The sequence below is a fragment of the Pseudopodoces humilis genome, chromosome 2, assembly GCF_049639895.1.
Source record: "Pseudopodoces humilis isolate 2021_Gansu_Grassland_sample_001 chromosome 2, ASM4963989v1, whole genome shotgun sequence".
NCBI classification, from domain to species: Eukaryota; Metazoa; Chordata; class Aves; order Passeriformes; family Paridae; genus Pseudopodoces; species Pseudopodoces humilis.
In genome coordinates this window covers 37,918,006-37,945,718 of record NC_142201.1, presented here as the reverse complement: position 1 = coordinate 37,945,718, position 27,713 = coordinate 37,918,006, and the positions used below count along the sequence as shown (strand labels likewise).

The following is a 27,713-nucleotide window of genomic DNA, read 5'->3' as shown; positions in this document are numbered from 1 at the left end:
TGTGGTAACTGATGTTTTAGTAATGTAGGGCAGTGGCCATATGAAATAAGCGAAATCATAAATTATTAGCAACAATATGAAGAACACAAACCAAATCTCCCCACACATCAAGGCAAAAACCCTTCAGTCCTCTATTAATTATGCACATCAGGCCCAGTTTACTTGTCTAGGAAACTGCTGGATTACAGATTACAGAAACTCCCCAGGCCTACTTAGTAGCAGGGAGAAACTGTGAATGTCAGGGCAAAATGGCTAGTCACACAGAGCAGGTTTTCCTTCAAACTGAACTTGGGGCAGACAAGAGACAATCCTGCAGACATTATAGGGTTGGGACTTTGACAACTTGTGACTGATGGCAAGCATCAACCATCCCCTCTCCTTCCCCTGTAAACCAAGAAACCAGGAGTGTAGTCAAATTTAAAAAATTGGTGTGAAATGAAGGGAGAGCTGATTTCTTCCCATCTCTCCTACATGTCTTGGATTAAACACTGCCCCTTAACCAAAACCAGTGGTACAGAATCACTGTTGGGCTTGGGAAAGTTTGTATTGTACAGCAGTTTTGAACCTATGCCTTCTTCCAGTCCTCTGCTCTTATTTGTATTCTGTGCCTTGCTTCTTTTTTCCTTCAGGCTCATAAGATCTTTGTTAGCAAGAGCTCTCACTCTCTTCAGTCTCCTTCCTTTTCTCACATCCCTCTTAAAGACTTGTTTCCTACCACATTTACAGACTCTAACGTGCATCATTAAGAATTTTTGCACTACATGATTGTCCAAGACAATGATTCATTTCTCTTAGCATGAAGCTTAGTTTCTTTCAGACATATTTCAGCCTTATTAAACATTCAAAGATTTATCTGGATATATAGCAGCAATCCTTCTGCTGGTGTTTAAAGATAAATCATTTTAATCACTGGAATTGCATTTTGTGTATCTTACCAGTAAGGCAAAGTGAAGTATGACCCATATAACTCCAAGAGATGTCACCAAGAGATCATACCGATTTCTTCTGCTTTGCCAGAAGCCAGAAGGTGACATGGCAATAATCTTCATTGTGACCTATGGATAAAAGAACATCTCACTTGTAATGAAGAAATGATTATTCCTTCCATTCTCCAAAATGTTTGATTGGTTCATTTTATGAAATAGTTTCAAAAAACAAGGGGCAGATTTAATCTCAACTAAATATTCCCATGTGGACTAACTGGATAATATTAGCTTCCCTTAGGTGGAGGAAAACTGGTACTTGTGTAAGACCACAGATGACCAAGACCAAGGGATGAACAGCATTCTGAATTGTCTCTCTGTCTCCACCAAGTATCAAAGACAGAAGTACAGCTAACTACCTCAAACTGAGTGCTTAATGTGTAGATTGCTGAGGTGAATGTGGCCTTGAAGTTAAACAAGTCATGTCTATAACATGTAGCTAAAAAAAGTAGCAGTGTCCTGTCTAACTGTCTGTAGGCAAGCTAAAATTACATAAGCACATCTGATGTCAGGAATATAATTGTGTTCTGCAGGATCTACAGTTCAAATTTATTAAAAAGCTTTCCTATATTGCAAATATTTCTTGCTTTAAGGAACACTCTGTATTCAGCACCATCTGTACTCAGCAGCATGTAAGAGAAAAAAGCTAAGAACGGTAAAGGCAGTATATTTGACAATGTACCTGGTAAAAGGCAGCTTCCAAAGTGCTTGATAGTTCCAATTTAGGTAACAGGAATGCAGACAAGAAGCTCAAGAATAGATACTAATAGTTACAGAAATAGTCACATCAGGTAACAGATACAAAAGTAGAGTGATGCATGTAGAGGGAACACCTAAGGGTTTCCCATACACAAGTCCTATTAAGTCTTTGAGCAGATTAGGAGTTACTGTATAAAGGCTATAAATGTCAGGCATTCATGACACTATTTTTTCTATCCATCCTTGCAACCCTGCCATTTAACATTTCTGAAAACAAAACCAGATATAAGAGGACACTAGCTTGAGGTAAAAGGCTGATTTTCCAGTTAGCTTTCTGCCTTATAATGTTTTCTGAAGCCTGAGTACAAAGTGAACAATATGGTCTCTGAATCTCTAATTACCATTTGAGTTACCTAAGGTATCTTGCCTTCAGTTACCTGAGCTGCCCTAGAGAACTGAAGATGGATGGATGGGACTGACATAAGACCTGTAAACAGCCATGGCCTTCTGGAGTGGCTAGTGGAGGTAACTGAATCTCACCCTTCATCTCCCTTGATCACAAATAACAGCTTAAACAGCTATCTCACATGTAGAATTTAAACATCTAGCTTCAGCTGTTCATAATCTTGAACTGATTGCCACACCATGGAAATAAAAAAAAAAAATCGCATCTCCCTTTATTCTGTCATCATCAGTGTGGTAACAAAAGTGAAATCTTGAAATTCTTCCTGTTTTCTATACCACATATGTATGATTTGAGCAGTAGAGGTTTAAGGCTGAATCAGGAGTTAGACTGGACACAGGGCCATCAGCTATGCAGAAAACAGACTCTGTGACCGGACTATGCTGCATTAAGGAAGCTCCTGGGCAGGAAGCTGCTTCCTCTCTCTATAAATTGTGTGCACTCACAGTGTGATAGCTTGCCTGTTGAGACAGTCAACAAATTTTTCTTGGCTCTGACAAAGTTCCTTTGAAATTCTAGAAGTGTATTTGTTTCCCCTGGCAGTACAGGAGAAAAAAGTATTTCCAAAGACATAGTTACTAGGTAAATTAAAACCTGCCTGTGTATTGCACAAGTAAAACTTTTCTGTGTTTGCTCAGTCTCTCCAGAGACACTGATTTCTCCTGGGTAGGGAAAAAAGAAGCAACAACATGGACATACTCTAGCTACAGCTGCTACAAGGTATTTACTTCATTGTTTATTCATCACTACTGGCAAAACCTATCAATGGAACATAAGAACTGTCAGATTGGATTAGAGCAGTGGGAAACATAGTCTACTATCCTGTTTCTGATAGTGGTCAGTATCAGCTATTCAGAAGGGACTGACAAGAAAAGTAGTCAACCAAAAACTTATAAAGAATTATGTACTATCCTAACCACAGAGGAAGCATCTTCTTTATTGTTAAATCAATATCCTAACACATTAAAAAAGTATGTTTTTCAAAATGTGTTTAAATCACTAGATTCTAGTCTTATGAAAATAGGCTAAATACACTTTGCAGAGATTGTAATAACAATATTCTCGTAGATTGAGAACTGCCACCATATTGAAGCCAGACTTGTGCAGCAAAAGATAGACAATACTGGAGCTGGGGAGTAGCTTATTAAAAGATACTGAAATGAAATATGATATTTAAAACAAAAAAAAGGTGAGAGAGGTTTGATTTTGTCACAGGTACAGAATAGCTGGGATTATTAACAGATAAGGCAAAACATAAATGAATGAAGCAGAACTGTGAGAACACAGACCTTCTGTTGTATGGAGGGAATGTAACATGATATGTTCTGCAAGAAAAGGGTTCACTGGGTTCACCAAAACACACTGTTAAATGCTCAGACTTGAATACATATGAAAAGACACAAAGCTCAATGTTGTAGAGAAGTATGACTCTAACACATTAAAAATTTCTTCTCACAATACATGCTTAAAGACAAGTGACATGGAGAGCCCTGAATGTACACATTTAGAAATAAACACCCTAGTGAAGAATGAGAAGCATCTCTAAAGACAAAATGAAATATATATATACAAGTCTTAATCTCAAGAAGTCATAAAATATATTACTTTACCTCAAGGACAAAAATGAAGGTGAAAACAACAGACATTGTTGCTAAAGGCACCGTCACTGGATCTGCAGCATCCCACTGAAAAGCAAGGATAATTCATTTATAGAAGAATAGCTGTTAAACAGAATAAATGCCTCTTCATTGCCTTAACTTGAGGATTTTATTAATGAATAAATTTCACTTTAAAGTATACTCAGACAAGAATGGCATCTTGCTGTACTATTCTCTCTGATTTACAGTTTACCTAGAAATTAAAAATAGTAGACCAGACTACAAAAAGGCAGAAATTGACTGAGTTCCACAAGTTACAAATAATCTACAGTGATCTATGCCAACTGAGATTGCTGTACCTAGAAATCAAATTTCCTTGCATTCATCACACTAATGGCTCAATTGATCATTAATTGGTGTTAGGAAATGTGCAAACACATGCTGTACTACTGTAATGAAGTGCTTAAAAGAAACACAATTACCTTAACTGATAACAACACAGACTGGGCCAGAACTAGTACAGCAATAGTCCTCTTAAAAAATGGATGCTGAGTTATATCATACATCTTCGCTCTAAAGCCATCGTTATCTGTAAAAGAAAGAGTTTGAGGAGGAGAGTTAAAATACGCAATAACATTTCCCCCTGATTTCTTGACATATTTTCCATGTCCATTAGAGACAAAATAATCCTTTCCCATTTTCAAAATACATTTCTAATTTTCTTCCACAATTTTCCATATCAAATAGGGCTTCTGAACATATAATTTCAAATACTGAACACCAGTGTTGCATGAAAGCTTCGGTACTTTTAGGGCAAGTGCATCATTCAACTGCTGTCAGGTTAATACATTCCATTCATATCATTACAGCCAACTGCAAATATTTTTCATTTAGAAATTCATTTTTTTCATTAAGGCTTATCTTAAAACCATCGAAGCACAACCTTTTTTGGGTTGATTTTAATAGCCTTATGGAGAGATCTGTAGTTGGAGCCTGTTTCCACATTAACTTATGCACAACCTCCTAGTGGCCTCACGATTACAGTTTTAATTTGAATCGCAGACTCCTGGGGAATTACGAACACTAGGGCTCAACATGAATAAAATCAAAATATCTTTGATACCCGGACGAGGTGGGAGATGAAGAGGTTGTGCTATCTTCAGTCTGCTTTTCAGATCTTCCCATCGTCTCTGATCTACAGTCAGCAAAGCTGTCCCCTTAATAAACAAAGAGAAGCATATAAAGCTTTTGTCATTTAACAGCACTGCAACATGAAAACAACATTCTCTTTGGTGCCTGAAATAAAGTTACATACACAACTTCCCTTAAATAACACACAGCTTAGGGAAAGGAGTCTGAAGTATCATCTATTACTCAAGAGGATTTCTGGATGCATTAGCTGTGAGTTTCTGGGACTCAACTCAGCGGGCACAATTGCTGCTCTTTGTAGCAGCAGCCCAGTGTGGGCAAAGAAACACTGCAGGAGGTCTTCCATTTGACTGAACACCATTTGCCAGAAAGCAGAGTGGTGGATTTTGTCTGGATTTTGCAGCAGAAAATCCTATGGCTTGCTAGTGCCACTAGTTTCTTCAGGGAAGGAGCCCTCCAGGAGACCACTGCTGCTTTCCACAGCTCTTCTGCTTGGGGTGTAATTGAAATAAAATAATACTATGCTATGAATCTACAAGAGCTCTCCACTGAGGAAGCACAAAGAGAGGTGAAGACATATTTTTAGAGTGGATGGTGGTAGCTAGTAATGTGTATAAATGCTCAAGTAACATAGAAAACTTCAAACAGAATTCAACATTATCTAAAAGTGACCTTCAAAACAAAATGAGTTCCATATGACTTTAGAGAACTGTAAAATCACACAGAAGGATTCTAGAGTTACAAAAACAAAGGAGACCTTTTCAAGGTAAATGTTAAAAAGTCTGTCTCCCAGACACTTGGTTCCTGTCCCTGTCAGAAAGGAGCTGCACTGAGCTGGGTGAGGGCTGGTATGGTCTTTGCCCTTACCTGGGCATTGGCTTGTCTAAATGCTGAAACTGTGGCTAGCTGTACAACTGGTAAGGTCAGGACTCCTCCCTCTCAGTGAACATAATCTCTTTATGGAGTTGTGTCCCTAGATGGTACCCTGGGAAGAGATGCCTCCCAACACAATGTGGACAAAGTGACCGATGTAAAAATGCTGACTACTCCTGTCAGGCCCGAACGGCACCATTTAGAAACATTTAGATTAAAAGACAACCCTAAGGAGTGCATCTGGCATATATTGCTGGGAGAGCCTTCATGGCAAAGAAGACAAAAAGTGGCAAAAATGTGGACTTTTGTAAGATCTAGTGGTGCCAAATTACTTTGTTGCTCAGAAACTGCCAGTTCCACAAGCAGGATCATCATAAGGGAACCACAGAGCAGAGCACTGCGAGCAGGTCGAGGATTGGAGGAGCTGTGCTTGCATTTGAACTTCAGCTCAAAGTGCCAGGTAATATTTGAGTCCTTCACATCTTCACTGCTGACTGAACTCCTGGCACTTGGGAGCTGTGACAAGTGATAGTTGGGGATTGAAATGTGATTGGGGGTTGGAATAATTTGGGATATTGCCCTGTCACTGGGACAGCAAATGACAGAGTCCAGGACTTGCTGTGGTACTTCCCAGTCTAATGTTTCCACACTTGCAGTTCCAACAACTCATACAAAAAACAAGCATATCTGAAATGATATCTTTTTTATTTTTAGAAAATTGTTTGTTCTCATGTAAAATAGTTTGTTCAGTAATTGTCCAACTCTGATCCTCATCAACAGCTCCTGTAATTGTTCTAACCATATATCAGCCATGAAATTTCTAAAGAAAATATCTACTTTAAACACTAATACATTGGTCAAGTAACTAGTTTTAAGAAAATGTGACCAAACCTTACACTGTGAATTGTTTTACTCTACTTTCTGGGCTAGTTGTCAGCCATCTCTCTATATATTTTTTTTAGTTTCTGGACATTTCTTCAGTCTACTTGAATATTAATTGGGCTGAAACTCTTGCCCACTTAATTAACATTAATCTTTCCAACTCAAATCTGAAAACATTTTCTTTTCTCCTTAGTAAATACATAAAAAGCAACAAGTAGTCATGAAAAAGGAAAGAAAAACAAGCGTTACATGACACTTCAGGTTACTAAGAAACAACTGAAGAAGCTGAACCAGAAGATATGAAAGATTTATACTTGAAGTATCATGTGAATTCTATAGGAATATTGCCTGATGTGCCTGATCAGTGCAATTTACAGGGAACTGTTACTAGTGAGCAAGGACAAAAAAGCATAAAGCTTTTTGTAGTCATCTGTGTATTGAAAAATTTGAAAGAAAAGTAATATTGCACAGCTGAACAAAAAGTGACAAAAGCATCTATAAAAATCCAGTAGAGTTCTCATACTGTACAAATTTCAGCTTTGTTAATTCACAGCCAAAATTTAGTGAATAAGAAAAGAAATTATTAGTACATTCCTCCTTGTTCCCTAGAATAGATAAATTTTAACAGGAATGACTGCACTTCATCTTACCAAAATTACACCAACGTTATGCAAACATAAAAAATACCTTCAGAACACTAGAGGTTATAGGCTATTTATTTGTCTCACAATCTGCTTGATCCCATTTCATGATGCCTTGCTTGCCCACATTAATGCACAGTAACATGCAGCTTGTCTCCCTTCCTGAAGGAGTCAAGTGGTTTCCCTGATGGACAAACTTTATGGTGGTGTTTACTACTGGGCTCAGGTCAGGCCCATAGCCAGCACCCAGCTCCAGCACAAGCACACCGGGCTGTCACACATCACCACAAGCTATAGTGTGTAATCATCCTTTCCCTTCAGAGGCACGAGTGGTAAAAGTATCATATCTCATTATTATTGTGACTTTGAACTGAAAGATGAAAAAAATTAGTAATTTTGTCTTGATGCCTCAGAGGCACCATAAGAGGCTCAGAAAAAACCCTCAGACTAAAGGTTGTGCAGTGTGTGTGCAGCAGTCCCATTCAGAGGATTCTATCTTTTAACAAGTGTAGACATGAGCTGGTCTGAAACAGTTCCCCTGAGGGCAGGTTTTTCTGCTTTTCAAAGTAATCCAAAAAGCCCATGTGAACTTGCCTAGAATACTAGCTACATTTTTATTTGAGTGATGGACAACTATTTTTACAATGTACTCTGTGGTTTGTAAAGAAAAAGCCACACAGCTTTACTTTGGATCTGAAATACTGCAATGGCAGGGTTCTAGAGTTGCAACGCAGGCAAGCATAACACATCTTTTTATCTGCCACCACATGTATGCCTACATGAAACTAACCAGAACCTGTAAATACGTAGTGCTTTATGTTCAAGCTCCATCTAGCAGCACAGCTGCACTAGAAATAAACTCTAACAGCTTTGATAGAGTGTGTGATGGATTGCTGCCATCACAAGCTTCAAATTTCTAGCAAGTATGGATCGGGTGTACCTGAAGCCGTATTTGCAGTCTTGCAAAATGTAAGACTGGTAAGCCAGTACTAAAGGCAGCCTTACCAGGTAATGTAGGCAGTGCAATACCAGTTTCAGGTTTCTCACAGAGCCAGTTCTACATTCAATCAACCCTCTCACTCAGAATAAACCACCTCACTTAGTACCTTGTTTTCATTAAAATTGGCGATGACAACTCCAACAAAAAGGGTCAATCCAATCATGCAGCCAAGGAATACAAAAACATGGATGTAGATTCCATGGATCTAAATAGACAAAAATAAGATTAATAGTTAAAAAAAACCCCATCGTTATTTGTTGTAGAATTCAAAGAATCTGATGTGTTTCCTTACCGGCCCAACACGATGAATAATAACATCTCTGACTTCCACCCAGCCTTTTAATGACAGAACTTCAAATAGTGCCAGCATTGCATTGCCCACATTGTCAAAATTAAAATTCCGAGGATTTGCCCTGAAATGCAGTACACAAATAGGTGTAACCAGCAACATTTAAATACCTTGCAAAGTTGGGGTGAAAGCCTCTGAAACATAGAAAAGTTCCATATCAAGAATAAGAAAACAATAGCGACAGCAATAAATATGTAAAAATAATTTTTTAGATCCCTATGTATGTTTTATTTTCTTACTCAGAATCTGACTCACAGCAATAAAGCTTAAAACATGTTCAAGGCCAGGCTGGATGGGGCTTTGAGCAACCTGGTGTAGTGCAAGGTGTCCCTGTTCATGGCAGGAGGGGTTGAAACCAGAGAATCTTTAATATTCCTTCCAACCCAAACCATTCTATGACTCTATGTTGCTGCATCTTGAAGCTTTTGCCAATGAAATAAGAAAAATACATAATTCATGGAAAAAATTGATCTGATGGCAATGGCCAGATTCTAAAATAAATTTACCTGCAGGAAATAATTCTCTAACCCACATAAATGATTTGGACTCCATGGTCGGCGAGATTGTTTAGAAAATATGTTCCCTACTTCATTATCGCGAGGAACTGCTAGCTTAAAGCAAAACTTACTGAAAGGACATCACATCTTCTTGGCTTTCCTATACCATATGCTCCGCCCTTTTTTATCAGTTGAGATTCAAGAGAATGTTTCCAGTGGAAGATTAAAAGTATTCTCTTTGGGCTAAGTTAGCACATTGCCCTGTCTCTACAATCCAAGCCAGATAATCCAAGGAGCCCAATGACTTTTCAACAGTTTATAAGGTAAATAGTTGTACTCCAGAAGAGTTATTAAGTGTTTGGTGCTTCTTAAATCCAACCATTCAGTGAAAAGAGAGCTCTCAGATGGAGATACTTCTTTTTAATGCAGTCCTTATACTGACATCTGGCTCTTGAAAATCTGGCCTAACAGCCAACAGGTGGTATAAATGTCTTTGTGGTAAAACATTTTTCTGAAATAACAAAACATTCCCCAAAGTTTACAGTTATGCTGATTAAGACAGTTTTTGCTTATTTCTGGATCAAGCTGAACAGGATTGAATTTGCTTACTTGAGGAAGAATTTCTCTGAAGCATGCAGAAACAAAGACTTCTGCAGATGTCAGAATTTCACTGACTTCAAATCACAGGCATACTATTTCATTAGTGTAGGGTGCCTCTGAATCTACCACTGCTGGTACATTCTTTATCCACACACATGGCCAATTAAAATAATCATGGCTTTAAGTTAATTTTGCAAAATGCCAACCAAGTGAAAAATATAAACAATTAAAAAAATTGAGTTTTGCCTGTTCAGGTGTTGGGAAATATTTAATGGACCTTATTAGAATACTAATAAAAAACATACATTAGCTTTTAAATAAATTTTACTGCACTTCTGTACCACATAGACCACAAGGATTCCCTACACTGGAAAAAGAAAGAAACTGCTAGCTGGCATGGTACATGGTCATAGAAGAGAAAGGCTGTTTTTAGACATGATATAATAATTTGTTTTTATGGGTAGCTGTAGGCAGGTTGATTTCCATTTTTTTTTCCTTCCCATCTTCTGCTATTTATTCTTAGGCTCTATTGTTGCTTTATGGCTCTCAGGTTGCCTTCATAATAGTACTAAAGAATAACTAAGTGATGATACTTTTCAAGAAAATAACTCCCACTGTAATAATAATAATAACCAAATCAAATCTAATTCCTATTCAGGTTCAGTACCTAGAGGGGTTTATTTTCCTTTCTGTTTTATGAAGTGGAGGTTAAGTCTGGAAAATTTCATATATCTGGCTTTTTACTAAATATACCAGAATTTTTACTCTTAGTATCATTTGAATTACAATAAAACCCCTCCATCAGTAATTTAATGTCATCACATTTGAGCCATTTTTTCTACACCAACAGTTGCACTTTTGAAGAAACATAGGCCAAAGTGTAGCAACTCACCAGACTCGTGGCACCCAAAATCCAGGCTTTTTCTCTCCAGGTCTTAACTTTAAATTGAGATTTTTGGAAACACTTACATTTATTCTGAAGATGCCATGACAATCTTCCTATAGTGAAATAAACCACAGCCCGAGATTAAACAGAAGCCTGTGAGAAATGCTGACATGCCAGCATAAACAGCACATTTGCCATGATGGGAAAGCAATATACACAAAAATGAAAGGTTATTTATATGTCAGCGATTAATAGTCATGGACCTTTACCTAAATGAAAAATGCATCTTAGTAAGTGTTCCATATACCATTTTCCTTCAGGACTGACAGAGCTTTTCAATTGGCAAGATGATGTAGCCTTTCACCTCTTTCCTAAAGACCACTGCGCTCTTTAGGTCATGATTATATTTCTCCAAATGGAGAAAGAAACACAGATAACTTTCTCCATGTAACCCACATGGTGCCCCCAATGATCTGGACCTTTAGCAGTCTAACCTGTTTTTCAGTTGTGGATCTGGGAATGCAAAGGTGGTATTTTCCATGATTAATTCCATGTTCTAGCCAGTCCTTTGCAAATAACATGGCATTCATTTGGCAACTTTTTTTTAAGACAGCCCCCAATATTTAGACCTGCTTTACTTGGAAACCCCTGCTTTATATGGAAACCCATCCTTACCCTCATTTTCTGACTCCTTAATCACCTTTCCCTCTATTATCCTACTTCTGAACAATAAAGTGCCTGAGATCTCAGTTTTTCATATGAGAGTTCTTTCCCCAGCAGGCAAAAAATGGCACAACACACCATTATTTGGAAGCAGAAAAGCAGTTCTTACCCTAGAGATTATGTGAGGGTCATTGCATTTAGCCAGTTTTCCAGCAAATAGCTGCACTCCAAAGCTTGCGAAAACAAGCATTAATGTCAGCAGAAGAATAGAAACCTGTAAAGATGAAGTTGGACTTGTCAAGCTCCTCTTCTGCAGACTTGAAAAAGGGGGTCAGATCCCTTGGTGAACTGCAGGGAGGATTGTTTTGTGGTATAAACCTGCAGATACAGCTTTTGTGACAGACATGTTTCTTTAGGTCCTGGTCCAGTAACCAGGTGCTGCGTTATATTTATCTTATTTTAAACACAGGATCTAAGAATTGCAGATATGGATAAAAGCTTTCTTGTGCTCAGTGTACCACCTTGCTAAATTCTGTATGCATAAGAATTGCAAACTCACTTTAAATAAACTGTTTGAGTGCTTGCATATGTGCTGCTTTTGTTTTGCTGATTCAGTCTAATTAATCTGATTAAGCCATTGTAAGATATTTAATTCCAGGATAGCTCCAATAAAGATTAGCATGAGCAAATTAAGATGTAAATGTCTTTAACAGAATACAGTATTTATGAAATGCCAACTAGCTTCATACTTTTTGTCCTTGCTCTGATACTGTCTGCAAATATTTTGTAGCTTAGTGTTTTATAACAACCTGACCTAATAAAACCTTCTGTTAAGGAATAAGATGACTCTTGCTTAAGCTGACCAATATCACATAGGATCCCAAGACAACAGACTAAGTCTGATCAAGCAATCACAAACTCCATTATTGTTCTTATTACTATAAGGATGGCCATGATCATTATAATAACTACAATGACATAAGAAAGAGATCCAGATCTGTGATGAATAGCTGTATTGTTTTTGGCTGCCTCTCAAAAAGCTTGAAGGTAGAGACCTGCAGCTCAGAAGCCAGGTTTGCAGAGCTGCCATACACTACTTCTCATCTTCCTTGACCAACTAGAACTGTGTAAAAAGGAAAGATTTTTTTCAGTAGTCCTCCTATGTAATTATGACTAAAAGTATGCTAAAGAAGTAATATAATTTCTAAAAGAATTATTACTACAGCTTTACTCAGTGTGAGTTACTTATATTCTAATTTTTAGCTTGTGTGGTCATCTGCAGTGATACCTCAATGAAAAGCAAACGGACAACAGCAGCGAAAAGAATAGAAAACATGAATTTTATATCAAAATGTTATCTTATATTCATATATTTTCACAAGAAAAAAATAATTGGGACATACCAAAAAGATTTCCTTAAAGCCACTAAACAGCTCTCGCACCACTTTCCTCATCTGAGGGACCAGTTTGAAAATTCGAAGAGGTCGGAGGCAGCGGAGCACCATTAAGAGCTGAGCTCCGGATTTGGCAGGGACGTTCTGAGGCATCCAGCAGAGGAATATCAAACTCACCTGGAGGTGGCAGGATAGGAAGAGGCAAAGAAAGGTCAGGCTTACAATTTCTTACTTGGCATAGACACAGGACAGAAGGTCAATGAACACTTCTTTACCTTAAAGGAAAGAATAAGGCAAGAGAGCATCTAATTTAGGAAAAGGGTTTAGATCTCTTATGTCCTGGCTCATTGTTCTAAATAAAGGGCACCAGCTTGTCTTTGTCTCCCCCTTTGACTAGAAATCTATTTTATATACTTAGATGGAATATTTCCAAAAGGTGAAATCAATTTGGCTGATTCAAAACAGGGACACAAACTATATTCTTGGAGCAGGAAGCATTATTTCTGTCCCTCCTTCTCATTTCAGAGATTCTACCCTGGAACTGAGAAATCCTCACCTGGAAAGTCTGTTAACAGTTTTTCTGACAGTTTTTCCTACCACTTTGTTACAGGCATAAGTGGTTTTGTCACCATGTGGTTTCACTACACGAATGTTATGTTTTTGGAAGTGTTTTCAAACAGCATAGTTGTGTTATGTAGCCTGGACAATCTGTGACAAATGGTTATTGATTTAACATCTCTTAAGTGCTTCTTTTTAAAAAAAAAACAGTGTTATCACAGGGGGACAGAGGTGAGAGTATTACAAAGAAGTGCACAAAAAATGAAGAATCAAGATGATATTACCAATTATTTAAAACTTGATATAATTTGTTTAAAAAACAGTGATAAAAGGCAGCCATCCCAGCAAAACAAACAGATTTGACAGCACTTCTGACTTTCTTCCACAGTTGCTTAAGATCATCACAGTCACATTTGGAATATCCAAACTACAACACCTAATTTTTTCCTTCAGAAAAGCACAGGGATTCAGAGAGATTTCAAGAAACTAAAGCACATGAGAATTATGCATACTATAGTAGGAGTTTTGTACAAGTATGCATATTTTTATTTATGCTAACAATAGAATCTTTGATACAAATTGATCGTGACAAATTTTATGCAGCCCATCTGCCTTGTGGATTAATCTCTGAAAGATTTAATCTAAATCCATCAAAGCCATTTTTCTCAGTAATTTCTTCAGTTAGAAAATATTTCATACTCTATTATACTGAGCACTGGTTTTGACACATTCTGTGGTGTTTACTGTCATATGTGAAGAGGAAATGGACACCCTCCTCTTGTATTTTAATGGAATGCAAGAGATTTCCCAGAAAATGTTTAGAACTTTTGAGAAACTTTTTTCCCTGAGAACCACTATTGATAGATATGGGATATAGGTTTTTTTACTTTCTACAATAGCAACACCAGCAACAAAGACGTGCCCTCTGTGAAATGGTAAAGGCTTTTGAAACACCTTCAATAAAGTAGGAATACTCTTGAGAGGGGAAGAAGCAATTAATATCTATGAAACATGTAAAATTAAGATTCTCCTGCATAAAAATGAAGCGAGGTCAGATTTCTCGAGTCTACTCTGAAGGAATATCAGATCTGATACTGAAAACATATCAACAAATAAAGAACTAAAAGGGGCCATACAATGGCCCCACACTAAATTGCAGGGTGTTCATCACATCTCTGTATCACTACTGCATATGTATCAGGGTACAGAGCCAAGCTTTTTTACATTACTAACCATTTATATAACCAAATATATCAGAATTAAGAATGTCACAAAAACCTTCCATAAATATCCAAACTTACAAGATATATAAATATGTCCATAACTCCTCCAAAGTCCCTAATGACAGCTGTTGGTGTAAAGAACAAGCCATCTGCCATAATCTTCAGATTAAGCTCAATGCTCATGAATATTACAAAAACATATTCAGCAATCTGAAAACAAAAGCAGAGAACAACCATAATTTAGGAATAGGCAGTGAAGAAAAGCAAGGTGACTGTGGTTCAATAATTGTAAAACGATTCAGTGGCAGTACCTGGAGCGTTGGAGCATGCATAACTCTTCTAAAAGGGGATTCGAACATCATGGAAATGCAGGAGCATATTGTAACAATGATCATGACCCAGTCCAGGTAAGTAACCAAACCCAGCAAGTCACTGTGAACAACATATAAGGAAATGCCATTACAGGAATGCCCTTAGCTCTGTGTACTTGCACTGTGCCTATACTACAGTTAAGTGCTTTCCTATGAAAAATAAATTGAGCTGAGAAGTGTCAAAGATTTCAGTATTTCAGAAATGCATAGGAAAACTAGAGAAGTTGCATGCAAGTGAAGAAGAAAAGTCTGATTAAAAAATTCTGTTCCTGTTCATCCTTCTCTCCAGACAGCTCCATGGAAAGAAAAACCTTTTTTGGAAAAAAAGGAAAAAAAAAAAAAAGGAAAAAAAAAAAAAAGACATACACATGTGCATGCACATTTACACACACCCATGCAAGTGTGTGCACACACACTTATACTGCAGGCTTATCAAACCAAGCAAAGTTACTTTTGCAGTGCTTACTAAAGCTGATGGTATTTGGTATTTTTCACAGCTCCAGTAACAGGATCTGTTTTAGAACTATAAAAAGAAGAAAAGATAGTAATTTACATTTTATTTTAGTCAGCATTATAATTATACCATGCATCCATCAATTCAAAGCAATTTCTGTCCAAAATCAAGGCTCCATTTTATGCTGTCTTTATTTGAAATGTCTGTATAAATTTCATTTAATTCTATGCAATTAGATATTATAAACACAGCTAGGATCACTTTAACTCATTGTATACCTGTAATTCCTCTAAGATTCTGTGAACTGACAGGTTTTTTTGGGTCTTGATTCTGTAAATAAGTATTTAATCTTGTAATTTTCTTGTGAAAAAGGTTTATAACCTGCTACTGAATATTAGGTACCAAAATACTCTTTACAATTACTTCAAAACTTGGACCGCGGCTGAATGAGGCTCTGAGCAACCTGGCCTAGTGAAAAGTGTCCCTGTCCAAGGCAGAGGTGTTGGACCTAGATGATCCTTAAGGCCCCTTGCATCTCAAACCACTCTATGATTTTGTGATCATATGATATGTGATATGATATGATATCCTCAATTAACACACACACAAACACACACACACACACGCATGCTTGTGGAAGGTCCTCCTTCCACAAGCTCTATGTCTTTTATTACTTCTTTAATATTTTTCTGATTAATATTTTTGATTGTCTGTATCTGAATTTTCCCATGTTATTGCTGTGCTCCACCTGCCATATCCAAACACCCACCATTGGGCAGTCCAAGAGTGGGAACTACTCTACAAGTAATATGCACATATCTAGGTGACATGAGTTAAGTTTCTGCTGCAGCAATTTATCAATTTCATACAAAGCAGAATGACTGCTGTGGGAGAAGCTACGAGAATACTTTCCAAGAAGCCTTCCCTGACACACTGGTTTTAGGCAGTTGTCTTCCAACTCCCGTAGGAAATCATGTCAAGACAGGATCTGCACTGACATATCCTATATTTCATTGGAGGGCTCTAGCCATTGGGATGTGAAATTGCCATTACTTCCTTGCTAAGCTTAAAGTGAAAAATGGACTGAACAGACTTGAGGAATCACCACCAGAGAGATATCATGGTTATGAATTACAGGAATGCACAAGACGCAGGGAGAACAAGAAACATCTTCCATAGGCCAGGTTCAGCCACTTACACCAGTAAGCACACAGAACACACTGGATTAGGTGCCTTCCCACTGAATCCACAGAGTTTTGCTTCTTAAACTCACGCCTCTGCCTACATTGTACATAGCAGCATTCTTCAGCCTTTTTTTTGTTAGAAGAAAGTATGTATCCTTTCAGTTTGAAAATGATACCGGGAATATCTTACTTGGTAAGCTAGATGGAACAATAAATAAAGCAGGAGGGATTTAAGTAAATTTAAAAAAACCCAAAACTTTAAGAAAATCAGTTTATTCTTATAATTGCAAACATTTTATTTAAACTGTTTTAATATGAATATCCTGTTACCACTGGTCACTCAACAATGCTAAGCGGTACTGACAAGTACTTGCTAAGGGGATTTGATTGACTGTGTTTTGTTTTTCTGTTTTAATTTGCAACTGCTTCATGGACCAGTGCACCACAATCAAGTTAGCAGCTGCATAGAAAAGTGGTGACGTAGCTCAAGGACGTGTCTGTAAAAAGGTGGCAGAAACTTAAATATAGGTATTAAACCTGAGTATCTAACCATCCTGTCATGCTAACTGGAAGTAATCTGTTGAAGAGAAAATCAATGGTAAAGCAGCTGCTGAAACCAGTCTTTCTAAGTGCCAAGCTCATGGCCTCAAGCTATCTTCTCTCTTACACTGCTCTATGCAAGGTGACATGCATTAACCCTTTAAAATCAGGGTTCCAGCAACAGACAGAGGTTTAAAAGAAGAGTTGTGAGATGATTTTATAGAAAGCTGCTTGTACATGGATCTCTACCTGCCACACTCACATACACCTACAAATTAGTTGCTGAGTTCTCCTAGTTTTCATTTGGTTTCAGCTTTTCTCCTTTTATCTCCCACAGCTGAGCACCTCCCCAGCCCACTCTGAGTCCCTTATTATGGGATACAGAGTATTTTGGTGGGCATAGGTGCAATTCATTTCTCTTCACATTTTTCTGTTCTATGAGAAACTGTTGGTATATTAAAACTTCTTGCCTTATGATGAGGAATAAGATAGGAATAGCAAGCTGATTTCCAGATGTCTAAAAGTGGGAAACATTAGCCTTTCCTCCCAGCTCATACCTGCCATTTCCCCACAGTCCTGTTCATCTCATCATCACAGACTGCTCAAACACTTCTGCCCTAACACAGCATTTTATTGCTTCCTTTCCTCCAGCAGCAAGACTACACCACAGACAACTGGCTGCCAGCTTATGTGGTGACCACACTATAAGCAGTTTTAAAGTGTATATAAGCAGTTATAAGTGTAAAAGGAAAGTTAGAGCTTGATTTCTGAGGACATGGAGGAGAGCAGCGGTTGGAACCCACGTTGTTATGAAATGAACTTACGCATTGAAGCGAGCCCGTACCACCACTCGGCAGAAGTTCCTGAATCTGTGCTCACGGCCAACTATGAAAAGGGGTTTATCAAAATATGGGTGATTCTCTCGCAGCTCCTCCTCCTGGACTTTCCTTTTGAAAAAAAGTAAATTATCAAGTGTTACACATTATCCCTGGCAAAAAATACCCCTTACACTTTGTACTCTTTTTCATGTTGACTCTTAATACTTTTAACTTCATACAGAGAATAGTTAATACAGAAAATGTGCGCTCAGACTTTTGATTTTTAAATACCTTTTCATTTCAGCTTGTTCCTTTTTTTCTTGGATCATCTTTATCTCACTGTCTTCCCTCTGTGCATTTCTGTATCTCACTGTGTTGGAGTGCTGGAAGCAAAATGATTCCTTTTAATCGAGGTCTAAGGGTTGTTATTTTTTAATGTTTCAGATGAAAGTAAGATATGGTATTTTACATAGAAATATTCAAATGAAAGATCTTTATTTCCAAATGTACTGCACATCAACTCATTCAAGCATATTGCATAGTATTTTCTATCTACAGCATAAGGCTCCTTATTTTCATCAAGGTTAATTTCAGTTCTAATTTCATGCTTGAGGCTCCATCCAATCTAACTTTTAACTTTAAAACCAGAGGTCCTGTAAGACCAGCCATCCTCTCTGAACCGCAGTGAATACAATCAAATTTACTAAGGGCAAAGACTGGGAAAGAAAAGGCTTTAGACACCCTTTCAGCTTCTCAAGTCTTCTATGGCTGCCAGACTGCGAGGCATGCAGATCATACAGTTAGTGACTGCTGAGTGCAGGGATGAAGGAGAGAGAGAGAGGGAGGGAGGGGAGATAGAAGGCAGGATGCTGTCTGAGCTCATGCAGAGGAGGGAACAATCAGCATTACTATTCTGAGTTATGTGAATCTTTGAAGCACTCCTGGTGGGGTAATGCTGGGTGATATCCTTACTGTTAGATACTAGCAAAGCCACATCTGCTTTAGTTACCTTTAAAGACTGAGATAGTTTGGAAATGAGGTGACTAATATGCATCTTGAAATTTCATTGCTACAGAGATCCACAAAATATCATATGAATTTGCAGAAATGAATACACTCTTAACTGCATGAAATTACACGACAGTGAAATCCATGATTACTATTCTCCCTTTTAGTCTTTGTCCCTTTGTATGACAGTTTTGCTGCTTGGAAAATATTGCTAAACTTCCATCAGAAATTTTGAAGTGCTGTTTTGCCAGCCTGAGTGATTTGTATAATTCCAGAGTAACGCTTTTTAAGGTGTCCTGGGCAGCAATTGTTGTGTTCCTAATGCAGTGTCTACAGATTCAGTGAATCTGTCTCAGCAAGTGTTCCAAAACCATAATTCTATCAATGAAACAACCATTTCAAATATTTTGAGGATAATTCTAATGCAGTTACAGCATTTGTCTTATGACTTCCTTTCAAGATTTCAAAAGACTAATTGCAAGCAAGCTCATAAATAGAATTAGTCTTCCACAAGCATTTATTTGATAGTATATATTCTAATTTCTTGTATTCTCAAGCTGAAACCAGCATTTCTATGAGGACTTACATCTTGAGTCAATGTTTCAAGAGATTTTCCTCTGCTGATTCGCTGGCTGTTCGAACCATGTCTCAGTGACCTGAAACAATCATAATCAATTTAACAATACATCTCAAGATGAAATTTTGACCTTTATGAGATGACCATTATAAAGCACTTTTCTCCAGCCACCCAATATCTCAAATTCTTATCATTTTTCTCTTGCTAACATCAGAAGCTTATATGCTCTTCAATTGTTTTCAATCTCGTATAACATAAGCCAATTTCTTTTCTTCTGATCTTTAAATTGATAGCTTTGTAGTCGGCAAAGGAAATGACATTTGAAATAAAAAGGCTCCATTTTTCCATTTATACAGTACAATGAATTTCATTATGGTTACAATGAAGAATGGTGAATTCAGTTCTTTGCACAAGGAGGTAGTTTTGGCTTTTCACATGTTAGGGATTGCTCAAATTTATTTCCTTTTGTTACCTTTACTTTAAGAATACTTTAAAACCATCCCTTCAGTCCATCTTTACCTGCGTTCTTGTCGTATATGATGCTGGACACTAAGTATTGACCTTTCCTTTGCTGGCTGCCCTTCAAATGATCCGCTCAGCATACGTTGTCTAGTGCAGGCCCTACAAAGAAATGTAAAGATGATGACACGGACTTTTCAGTATAAATGATAATTTCAGAGGTAGCACATTCAGAGAAATCAGCTTGGCTTCATGGGAAGCAAGTACTTCAAGAACAAAATAAAGTAACAGTGCAAGAGCAATGGATTTTCCATGAAAATATTCCCAAAGCAATGGACTCCCACTCTGCAACCCAACTGGTCATCTGATGAACCTTTTCCACACCTTAGCAAGGACCATCTATGAATTTTTTTCAGTTTGCTGTCGAATTTTTGGTCCCTCAAGACTTGACTAAGTGTGGAAGGGGTCAAGCAATGCACTGACCATCAGTAAAACCAGTTTCTCAACAATAAAGAAGGGACTGGAACAGCAGCAATTTTAGTCCCTTTCAGGGCTATACGTACACACTTAGGACCTAGAACATAACTTGAGTGTTCAAAACAACTGGAACTCTATCTGATATGAAATGAAAAGCTGCACATTGTGATATTTTGCAATATGAAATGTCTGCTCTCCGGTAATGCAGTCAACTTACAGCATTTTGTTGTGTGGGTGTTCTCACTTGTTTGTTCATAATTAATTTTGGTTTTTGCTTAATTTTGGCAAACACATTTTACACATTTTGGCAGAAATGAGTATTTGTTGGCCAGTAAGTGTACCACAGCTAAACAGAGCATGCACAGCTTTATCTTGATGGCTACAATGAAATTAATTTGCTTAAGAAAGAGAGGTTTCCACTAAAAGAGCTCAGATAGATCCCTCTGATGGCTGAGAAAAGGAACTTCAACATTGGAAACATATTTTAACTTTCCAGAATTGTTCAATTTAAAGTTTACACTGTGTGTTCCTTATTGCTCATTTTGTATTATGAAACCATTTAGAGAAACACAAGACTCAGCTGGTAATATTCCATACTTTTTATTGAACTGAATCTTCACTTTTTTTTTCTGAAAAGATGAAAACAGCTCTACACCCTTTGTGTAACCACTCTATCTGCCAGTCTGTAAGGCTTAGATAAATGCCTTGACAGCATGGGATGATCATGCTTGATGTCAAAAGGTGTCCATGACATGTTCTTTTTCCACTGTGGTTTTGTTTTTCACTCTTCTCCACTTTTTCTCCTTCTTTTGGATTTAAACACATAAATGATACGAGTAGGAATCCAAAGTGATATCTGGAACAAAAATGAGAAGCTTAGAATGTTTGTCAGTGTCACCACTGCCAATCAGATTAGCATGCTAGAAAAATACGTTGTGCTACACTTGTTATAGAAAGCATTAGGTTACACTACACTGAACTAAAGTATCATGACATATAAGAAAATTACTGTATGTCTTATAAAACACAGCTCATCTTAGACAAATAATGAACATTTTAGTACCAAAGAATTTTAAGCGTTATATTGTGGAGGATGATACCACATGACACTGTCAGAAAACAACTGAGATATTTGAATACCTTTGCAATTTTTGATTGAATAAAAGAAAGAAAAATAATTATTTCCTAAAAATAGATCCTGTTAAATCTAAAATAATTATTTCCTAAAAATAGATCCTCCATTAAAATGATGATCCAGTTTCTCCCAGCAGAGACAATGAAAAGTTCTGGGGTCTGACTTCTGTATAGAGGCTTCTTGGTGTGACAAAGAGGGTAACTTATCTCTTTTTTTTATCTTTTCTTGTAGATATAAATTATTATGCTCTGCTTCTAATAGCTAAAAATTATTTTCTTGACATCAAAACGTAACTTGTACATAAACTTTTCATGCTCTTGTACATAGCGACTTGAATTCCAAGTTACATAAAAACTGTTCATAATAAAAGTCAGCTTTAAATGCTTAAGTGATAAATTCTTTACCCAAATAATGAACAAGATGGCTTATTTGATTGTTAATAGTGTTGTGAAATAGACATGTACTGTGGGCATACTATGGCAGAATGGGAATGCATAAAAAGTAACACCTGTAGAAAGACTTAGTATTGTTTATGGTCTCTAAGTTCTGGAAGACCTGCAGCTCTTGTGAAGTCAACAGAGAAACAATGAAATACCAGTTGTTTAGCACAGAGATCAGAAATTTTTATCAAGCAATTGCAAAGAAACATTTCTGTATTTCCAGAGAAAAATAGATGTGCTGAAAAGGCCTTGTCTACTTTAGGCAGCTTCTCTCCTGGTATTCTCTACTTTATGGGAATTAGTGCCTTGAGAATTAATCTTCCTCGTATGAACTCTTAGTAAGAGCCACACTTAGTTATCCTTTTGACTCAGAATCTGGATATTTTTCAGCTGCCTTGACACGTCGAGTTGCAGATCTTTGAGGACCTTTGAAAAATATGGTAGGTGCCATGTATTTTTCAGACTTGCAGAGTTGCCAGTTTTAAAGTCTGCAATAGGGTTTGTGTTCTCATTGTAGACATGTACACGTGCATGCTTCCTCTCAGTGCCTGCCTGTGAGCCACTTGTGCAAAGTTTTAGCCAACTCATAGCTAGTGGAGGCATAGGACCCAATTAAACTGGCTGTACAGAGGTGGCCAGCACCACCTGCCATGCCTTGGAGTATTATGCTTTGCTTCCAGCTGCTGTTCCACCAGAGTGCAATATCCCTACAAGTTTGTATATTCCCTGCTATCTTCCAGAGGATGTTTTGGACATACTCTTTCATCTCACAAATTACTCTATGTCCATATGTGAACAACTTCATTGAATGCTTGGTCAATTATTTTAATTAAAGATGTTTGGAAGGTATTAAAGTAACCACAAATTGGGCATCTAAAGACAAAGCAGTCAGCTAAAGATCTCACTGGGCTCCATTACCTTTATTGGTTAGACTTTTGTCAACTAGGTGGTAGAGTTCATCCCTTAGCTTACAGGCAGATTTGGCTACCTGGAGTTGAATCCCACACCAGGCACAATCAACATGCCACAGTGTTAAGAATTCAGTTCTACGTGGTTTGAAAATTGGAGTTTTTAAAAAACACTTTTCTTGCCTTGATACATTTTTATGTAACTGTAGCTGGTCAGAATCTTTTGACCTTTCTTCAAACAATAGATACAAAATTTCCCTTTTTAGTTAAAATTGCTCTTTCCATCTTCCTATACCACATCGCTGAAATATCAGGTTTATTTTCACTAGTGGAGGAATAAGGAAGGTATGAAACAAAGGAGAAGAGACAAGAAACATGTCAGCCTTCTGGATTTTGTACTCACCTTGCAGAACTCTGAACACAGTTTAGCAGCTGCAAACCACACACTCCAAATTTGCCTTGAAAAATGCAAATGTAATAAAATAGCCTGAAAGAGAAAATGCAGTTTTTTAGGTAACCAGAAAGTCGGGTGAAGATCACACAGAACAAGACAATACTGGTATACTGTGTAGTTTGTATTACCTGCAACCAATTAGGAGGTCCACATTTTTGAAGTCTTTCAAACTATTTCATGCTTTGGAATTCCTGAAAAATTAGTCATGAACAGAGTGTTCAAGTACCATTATTTGACCAAATTTAAAATGTTAAAGTTTTTGATCAATAATTCAAAATACTATACCTTTCATGAGTATTCTGAGGTCTCTTGCAGGGGGCAAGCATGTGGCTCATGCTTTTCAGTCAGGCATCCTTTCTGCAAAATTGTTCACTCTTCTTGCATTCCAGTATAACACTGCTTTGTTTGTTTTTTTCTGTATTTTAATGAGTGAGTATTTATGTAGTAATTGTAGAAACTACATATATTACTATGTACTTTCGTTGTTCTCTCTTAAACATGCTCACATAGAAGCCTTAGTAGTCTGGTGAACTGCAGTGTGTTGAAGTCTAGAATACAGAATTTGTGCCCTTGTTTCTGATACTTAGTTATAAGATCTAAAAAAACACTGAATTTCATATAATATGAAATTCATGAGCATGTCTTCATGGTGAAACATGAAAACAAATGTTAAAGTTAGATAGAAAAAGCTAAAAGAGTAAGTGTGTAAATTAAAAAGTTTTTTTAATCACTGAGTGAAAAAGTTAGTTTAGAGAACAGGAGACAAGATAGAAGATTTAGGGTGTTGTCCCTTGTCCCTTCTTCTTTCTTCTTCATGTTCTTTTCCTAGAGGTTTTTGGGTAATAGTAAGTGATTGGATAGAAAATGCCGCAGTGCATCACGGAGGTGATGGGTCATTGAGTCATTACGAAAAATAATATACGTGTCTACTGTTAATTGGGTAAAAATAAGTATAAAAATAAAAGAACTGCGTAGTTCAGAGCCATTTTGTGCATCAGACACGAAGTGTGCCACAAGGCCTTGTTTGTACCATCAGAAGAAAGAAATGTACCAGATTGCAAAGATTAACCTTGTGTAACCAGCCTCGAGAGACCTGTTAAGTTTTGTGATCACCTGTTAATAAACACGAGAAACAAGATTTTAATGAACTCAAGAGTTTTCTTCGAATCAGAAGAACTGAGATAAGCAAGACTCCCCACGAGGGAAGATCCCAAAAAAATTCAGTCCAAAGGAGGCTGAAAAATCCAAGAATATAAAGAAAAATACAGAAGAGATGTAGCAGAAACAAAGAAACAGAAAAAGGACTTTTTAGAAAAAAGTTACACAGTGCAGTTATCAGCATCATTCAGCACTGTTTTCATTCTCTAGGACTCTCTATCCTTACTAAATCTTTCTATGTTCTCATTGTAATTCCAAATAACTTGGAGTATATGGTTAAATGTGACAGCCTAAGATTCATGGGGACTCCACCTGAGAGGCATTGTAGTGTTTCTTTCCTTCATTTTTAAATTTAATTTAGTAAGGTGCTTTTTAAAGAGCAAGCACAATGAACATTTTCACCACATCTACAGAACTGTTCTTTGTGGGAAAAAGATACTATTTTTAATAGAAATCTGAATATGGTTGGTGAAATAAAATGGATTATTAATACAACTTGGGAAAGTCAGTATTTATTCTTTTCTATGTTTTTTCTTGTTTCCTTTCTTATGTCTCTAAAGCAAAAAACCAAATAGTCACTTATTTTCTTTAGTGACTGCTCAGGCAGTTGAGCTATGGTAGGAGACCTTTTCTTCAGCAATTTTTATTGTGATTATCATTTTTGCCTTGCTGTTTCAGCTTCTCCTCTCACAGATGTTTATATAATAACAATTTTTATTGGATTGTAGAAGAATCAATAAAAGGAGCGCAGAAGAAGAAACCTCAAGTGGCTGTCCAGTCTACCACCTCTCTCAGAATGGGATCAATTCCATACCTGCAGTGCTGGAGACTCCACAGCCCAAAAACTCTGCTTCACAACTGTCCTTTGCAGTGATGCATAATGTGGTGTTCATTTGGCACAAACCCCATGAAACAGAGTAACTTATTTCCAATGGAAATGTGCATTCCAATCTTTCTTTTTGTTTGTCTTTGCATCAGGCAGGTGAAATCCAGTGATGCCGTACACTTGTAGAGATTTAGGAACATGGTGACTAAGTTTGGATTTTGCATGGAGTGACAACAATCATCAATGGAACTTACCTGGAACATTTGTTCTGAGAAATGCATGGGGTCAAACCCTCAAAGTTATGAAGAAAGAAATCACATTCTTAAGAGAGAAAACATAAAATATATGGCAAGAATTTTGTTGCGAGTCAGAATCAACTAATACAAGTCAGTTATTTAACAAAGACAAATTTCTAATAAAGGATACCAAAGGTGTATCTTCTAGGATCAGAGAATCATAGAATCATTTAGGCTGTAAAAGATCTGTGCTCATTCTCTGTATTTGTGTTCAGGGAGATTTTATTTAGTGATAAACTTCATAGCTTTCCTAGAAATCACTATATTTTGCAGAAATACTTGTATGAACAAAGTCTGAATTATCTTCTAGCATATTAACAAACTAGAAAGGATACTTAATTCAAGCAATTCTTTCTCCCCTCTCTCCCTTCTCCATGCCTCTCCTGCCCCCAGCATTCTCAGTTTCAAACAAAAGATAAATGCACTTCATTCAGTTAGTTGTTTATGAAACTGAATATTCCACTTAAGCCTGAGTTATGTTACTCCCTCAGGACCAGGAAGCACATCGGACAAATCTTGTCTAGAACAGTGAAAATCCTATTGCACACCCCTGTTTAATCAGTTTATGGCTTTACTATAGCATCAGTTGTAATGGAAAGCAAATAAAAAGCTGCCCATTTGGAAAAAAAAAAAAAAGTTTCCCAAACAGTCACAATATATATTTTATATATATGTTCTAGAGTCTCCTTCCCTGGAGATATTCAAAAGGTGTCTGGATGCGGTTCTGGGCAACTTGTTCTGGGGTGGTCCTGCTTGAGTAGGAAGGTTGGCCCAGATATCCTTCAGAGGTCCCTTTGAACCTCAACCATTCTCTAATTCTGCAAAGCACAGTTTAATTCACACCAGAATCAGGTTTTGCACTATTGGCACTTTGATTGTATTCTGGACTATGTGAGTATGTGTAATTCTCATTTTCCCCACCATTCTGTGCTGTTTACAACTTATCCTCAGCACTGGAGAGAATGAACTGATTTCTACACAGCATTTTGACTGGACCTGCTCTATTCTCTCTACTTCAGAAAGCCAGTGGGACTAATAAAGGACTAGACCTCAGTCTTAGATAACAATTGAGCAAGGAATGAGGGTCAGAAGAACCACAGGCACAAAAATTGCTTTTAAGAGAAAAAGCAGTGTTTGCACCAATACAGAGTGAGAGAAAAGTGTGAAGCATTGAAGGTATGCAGGAAAAGTAAATTTGCTAGAAGTGGTTATTGCTGCTAAGGGAAATGCATTGCAATTTTCAGAAAGAAATGGAGCTGATTGCAATTCAGAGGCTCTATTAAAATGGATCTTGTTTTGAAAAAGTTTTTCTAAACATCTGTTAGTCACTTGTACTTTATTTAATTTTTCAAGGTTGAAGTCTCCACTTCAGAATGGGTTTATGGTGAAGAGTTAAGGCTTTCATGCTCTGGCCACTGGCATTGGTGATGCAAAGCACTGATCAAAGTACCAGAACAGTAGTTGCTACATCCTTGAGTTGGTTCCCATGCCTAATTGCACAAAGACCTCAAGGAGGCAAGGTAAAGGTTGGCTTCTAAACAAGGATGCTCAGAAATGAGACACTTCCCTAGGGGTGCGGCAAGAAAGCTGCAGAAAAACAAAGATACCCAAGACATCAGTTTTGCTGCACAATGTAACAGCAGATGAGCAGGTGGGACACCTGGGACTGAGTGCATGAACCATCTCTCTTGGTGTTCAAAGGCTATTACTGTCCTTCTGCCTCATCTTGGAGAAGAAGATGTCAAGCTGAAGTTCAGCATATAAAAGGGATAAATGAAGATTGGATAGAGAAGGATGCACAAGAGAAACATGAAGGCTATGTGTAATGCATGGTACTTCTATACAGTTGGCTGTATTGAAACATTCACAGTTTGATTAAAAAATAATTTGGCAAGGTTTTAGAAGTAGAGAGGGGGAGAAGATCAGAGGTGGACTTAGGCTGGAACTGACTTAAAATTCCCTTTCAGCACATCAATTTTATCAAGCTGAAGTTGCCCCTGGGCAGCTTTACATATAGAGGAATTCTTAATTCAGGTAGACAAAAATTTAAATTATGCTAGAAGCAATCTTTTCAGAAGGGAAATTCTGAGTTAACTCTTATTGTTCTTGGCAGAAATGACATTTCTTCTTTTGTCAGATAATCTGAATAC

General features: G+C 37.3%; 1 protein-coding gene across 1 annotated transcript in view; it reads right to left on the bottom strand.

The window, feature by feature from the left end:
- The window catches only part of NALCN (sodium leak channel, non-selective), a 230,438-nt gene that overhangs the window by 13,917 nt on the left and 188,808 nt on the right, over window positions 1-27,713 (bottom strand). Inside the window, exons 20-35 of the mRNA XM_088051078.1 lie at window positions 19,930-20,031; window positions 19,420-19,489; window positions 18,117-18,208; window positions 17,832-17,954; window positions 15,296-15,352; window positions 14,770-14,890; window positions 14,537-14,668; window positions 12,687-12,854; window positions 11,453-11,557; window positions 10,627-10,733; window positions 8,581-8,701; window positions 8,395-8,493; window positions 4,867-4,960; window positions 4,226-4,332; window positions 3,756-3,830; window positions 936-1,055 (exon numbers count right to left, since the gene is read on the bottom strand). Of these exons, the coding sequence (XP_087907204.1) occupies window positions 936-1,055; window positions 3,756-3,830; window positions 4,226-4,332; window positions 4,867-4,960; window positions 8,395-8,493; window positions 8,581-8,701; window positions 10,627-10,733; window positions 11,453-11,557; window positions 12,687-12,854; window positions 14,537-14,668; window positions 14,770-14,890; window positions 15,296-15,352; window positions 17,832-17,954; window positions 18,117-18,208; window positions 19,420-19,489; window positions 19,930-20,031 (1,693 nt within the window). The remainder of the gene's footprint in view (window positions 1-935; window positions 1,056-3,755; window positions 3,831-4,225; window positions 4,333-4,866; window positions 4,961-8,394; window positions 8,494-8,580; window positions 8,702-10,626; window positions 10,734-11,452; window positions 11,558-12,686; window positions 12,855-14,536; window positions 14,669-14,769; window positions 14,891-15,295; window positions 15,353-17,831; window positions 17,955-18,116; window positions 18,209-19,419; window positions 19,490-19,929; window positions 20,032-27,713) is intronic.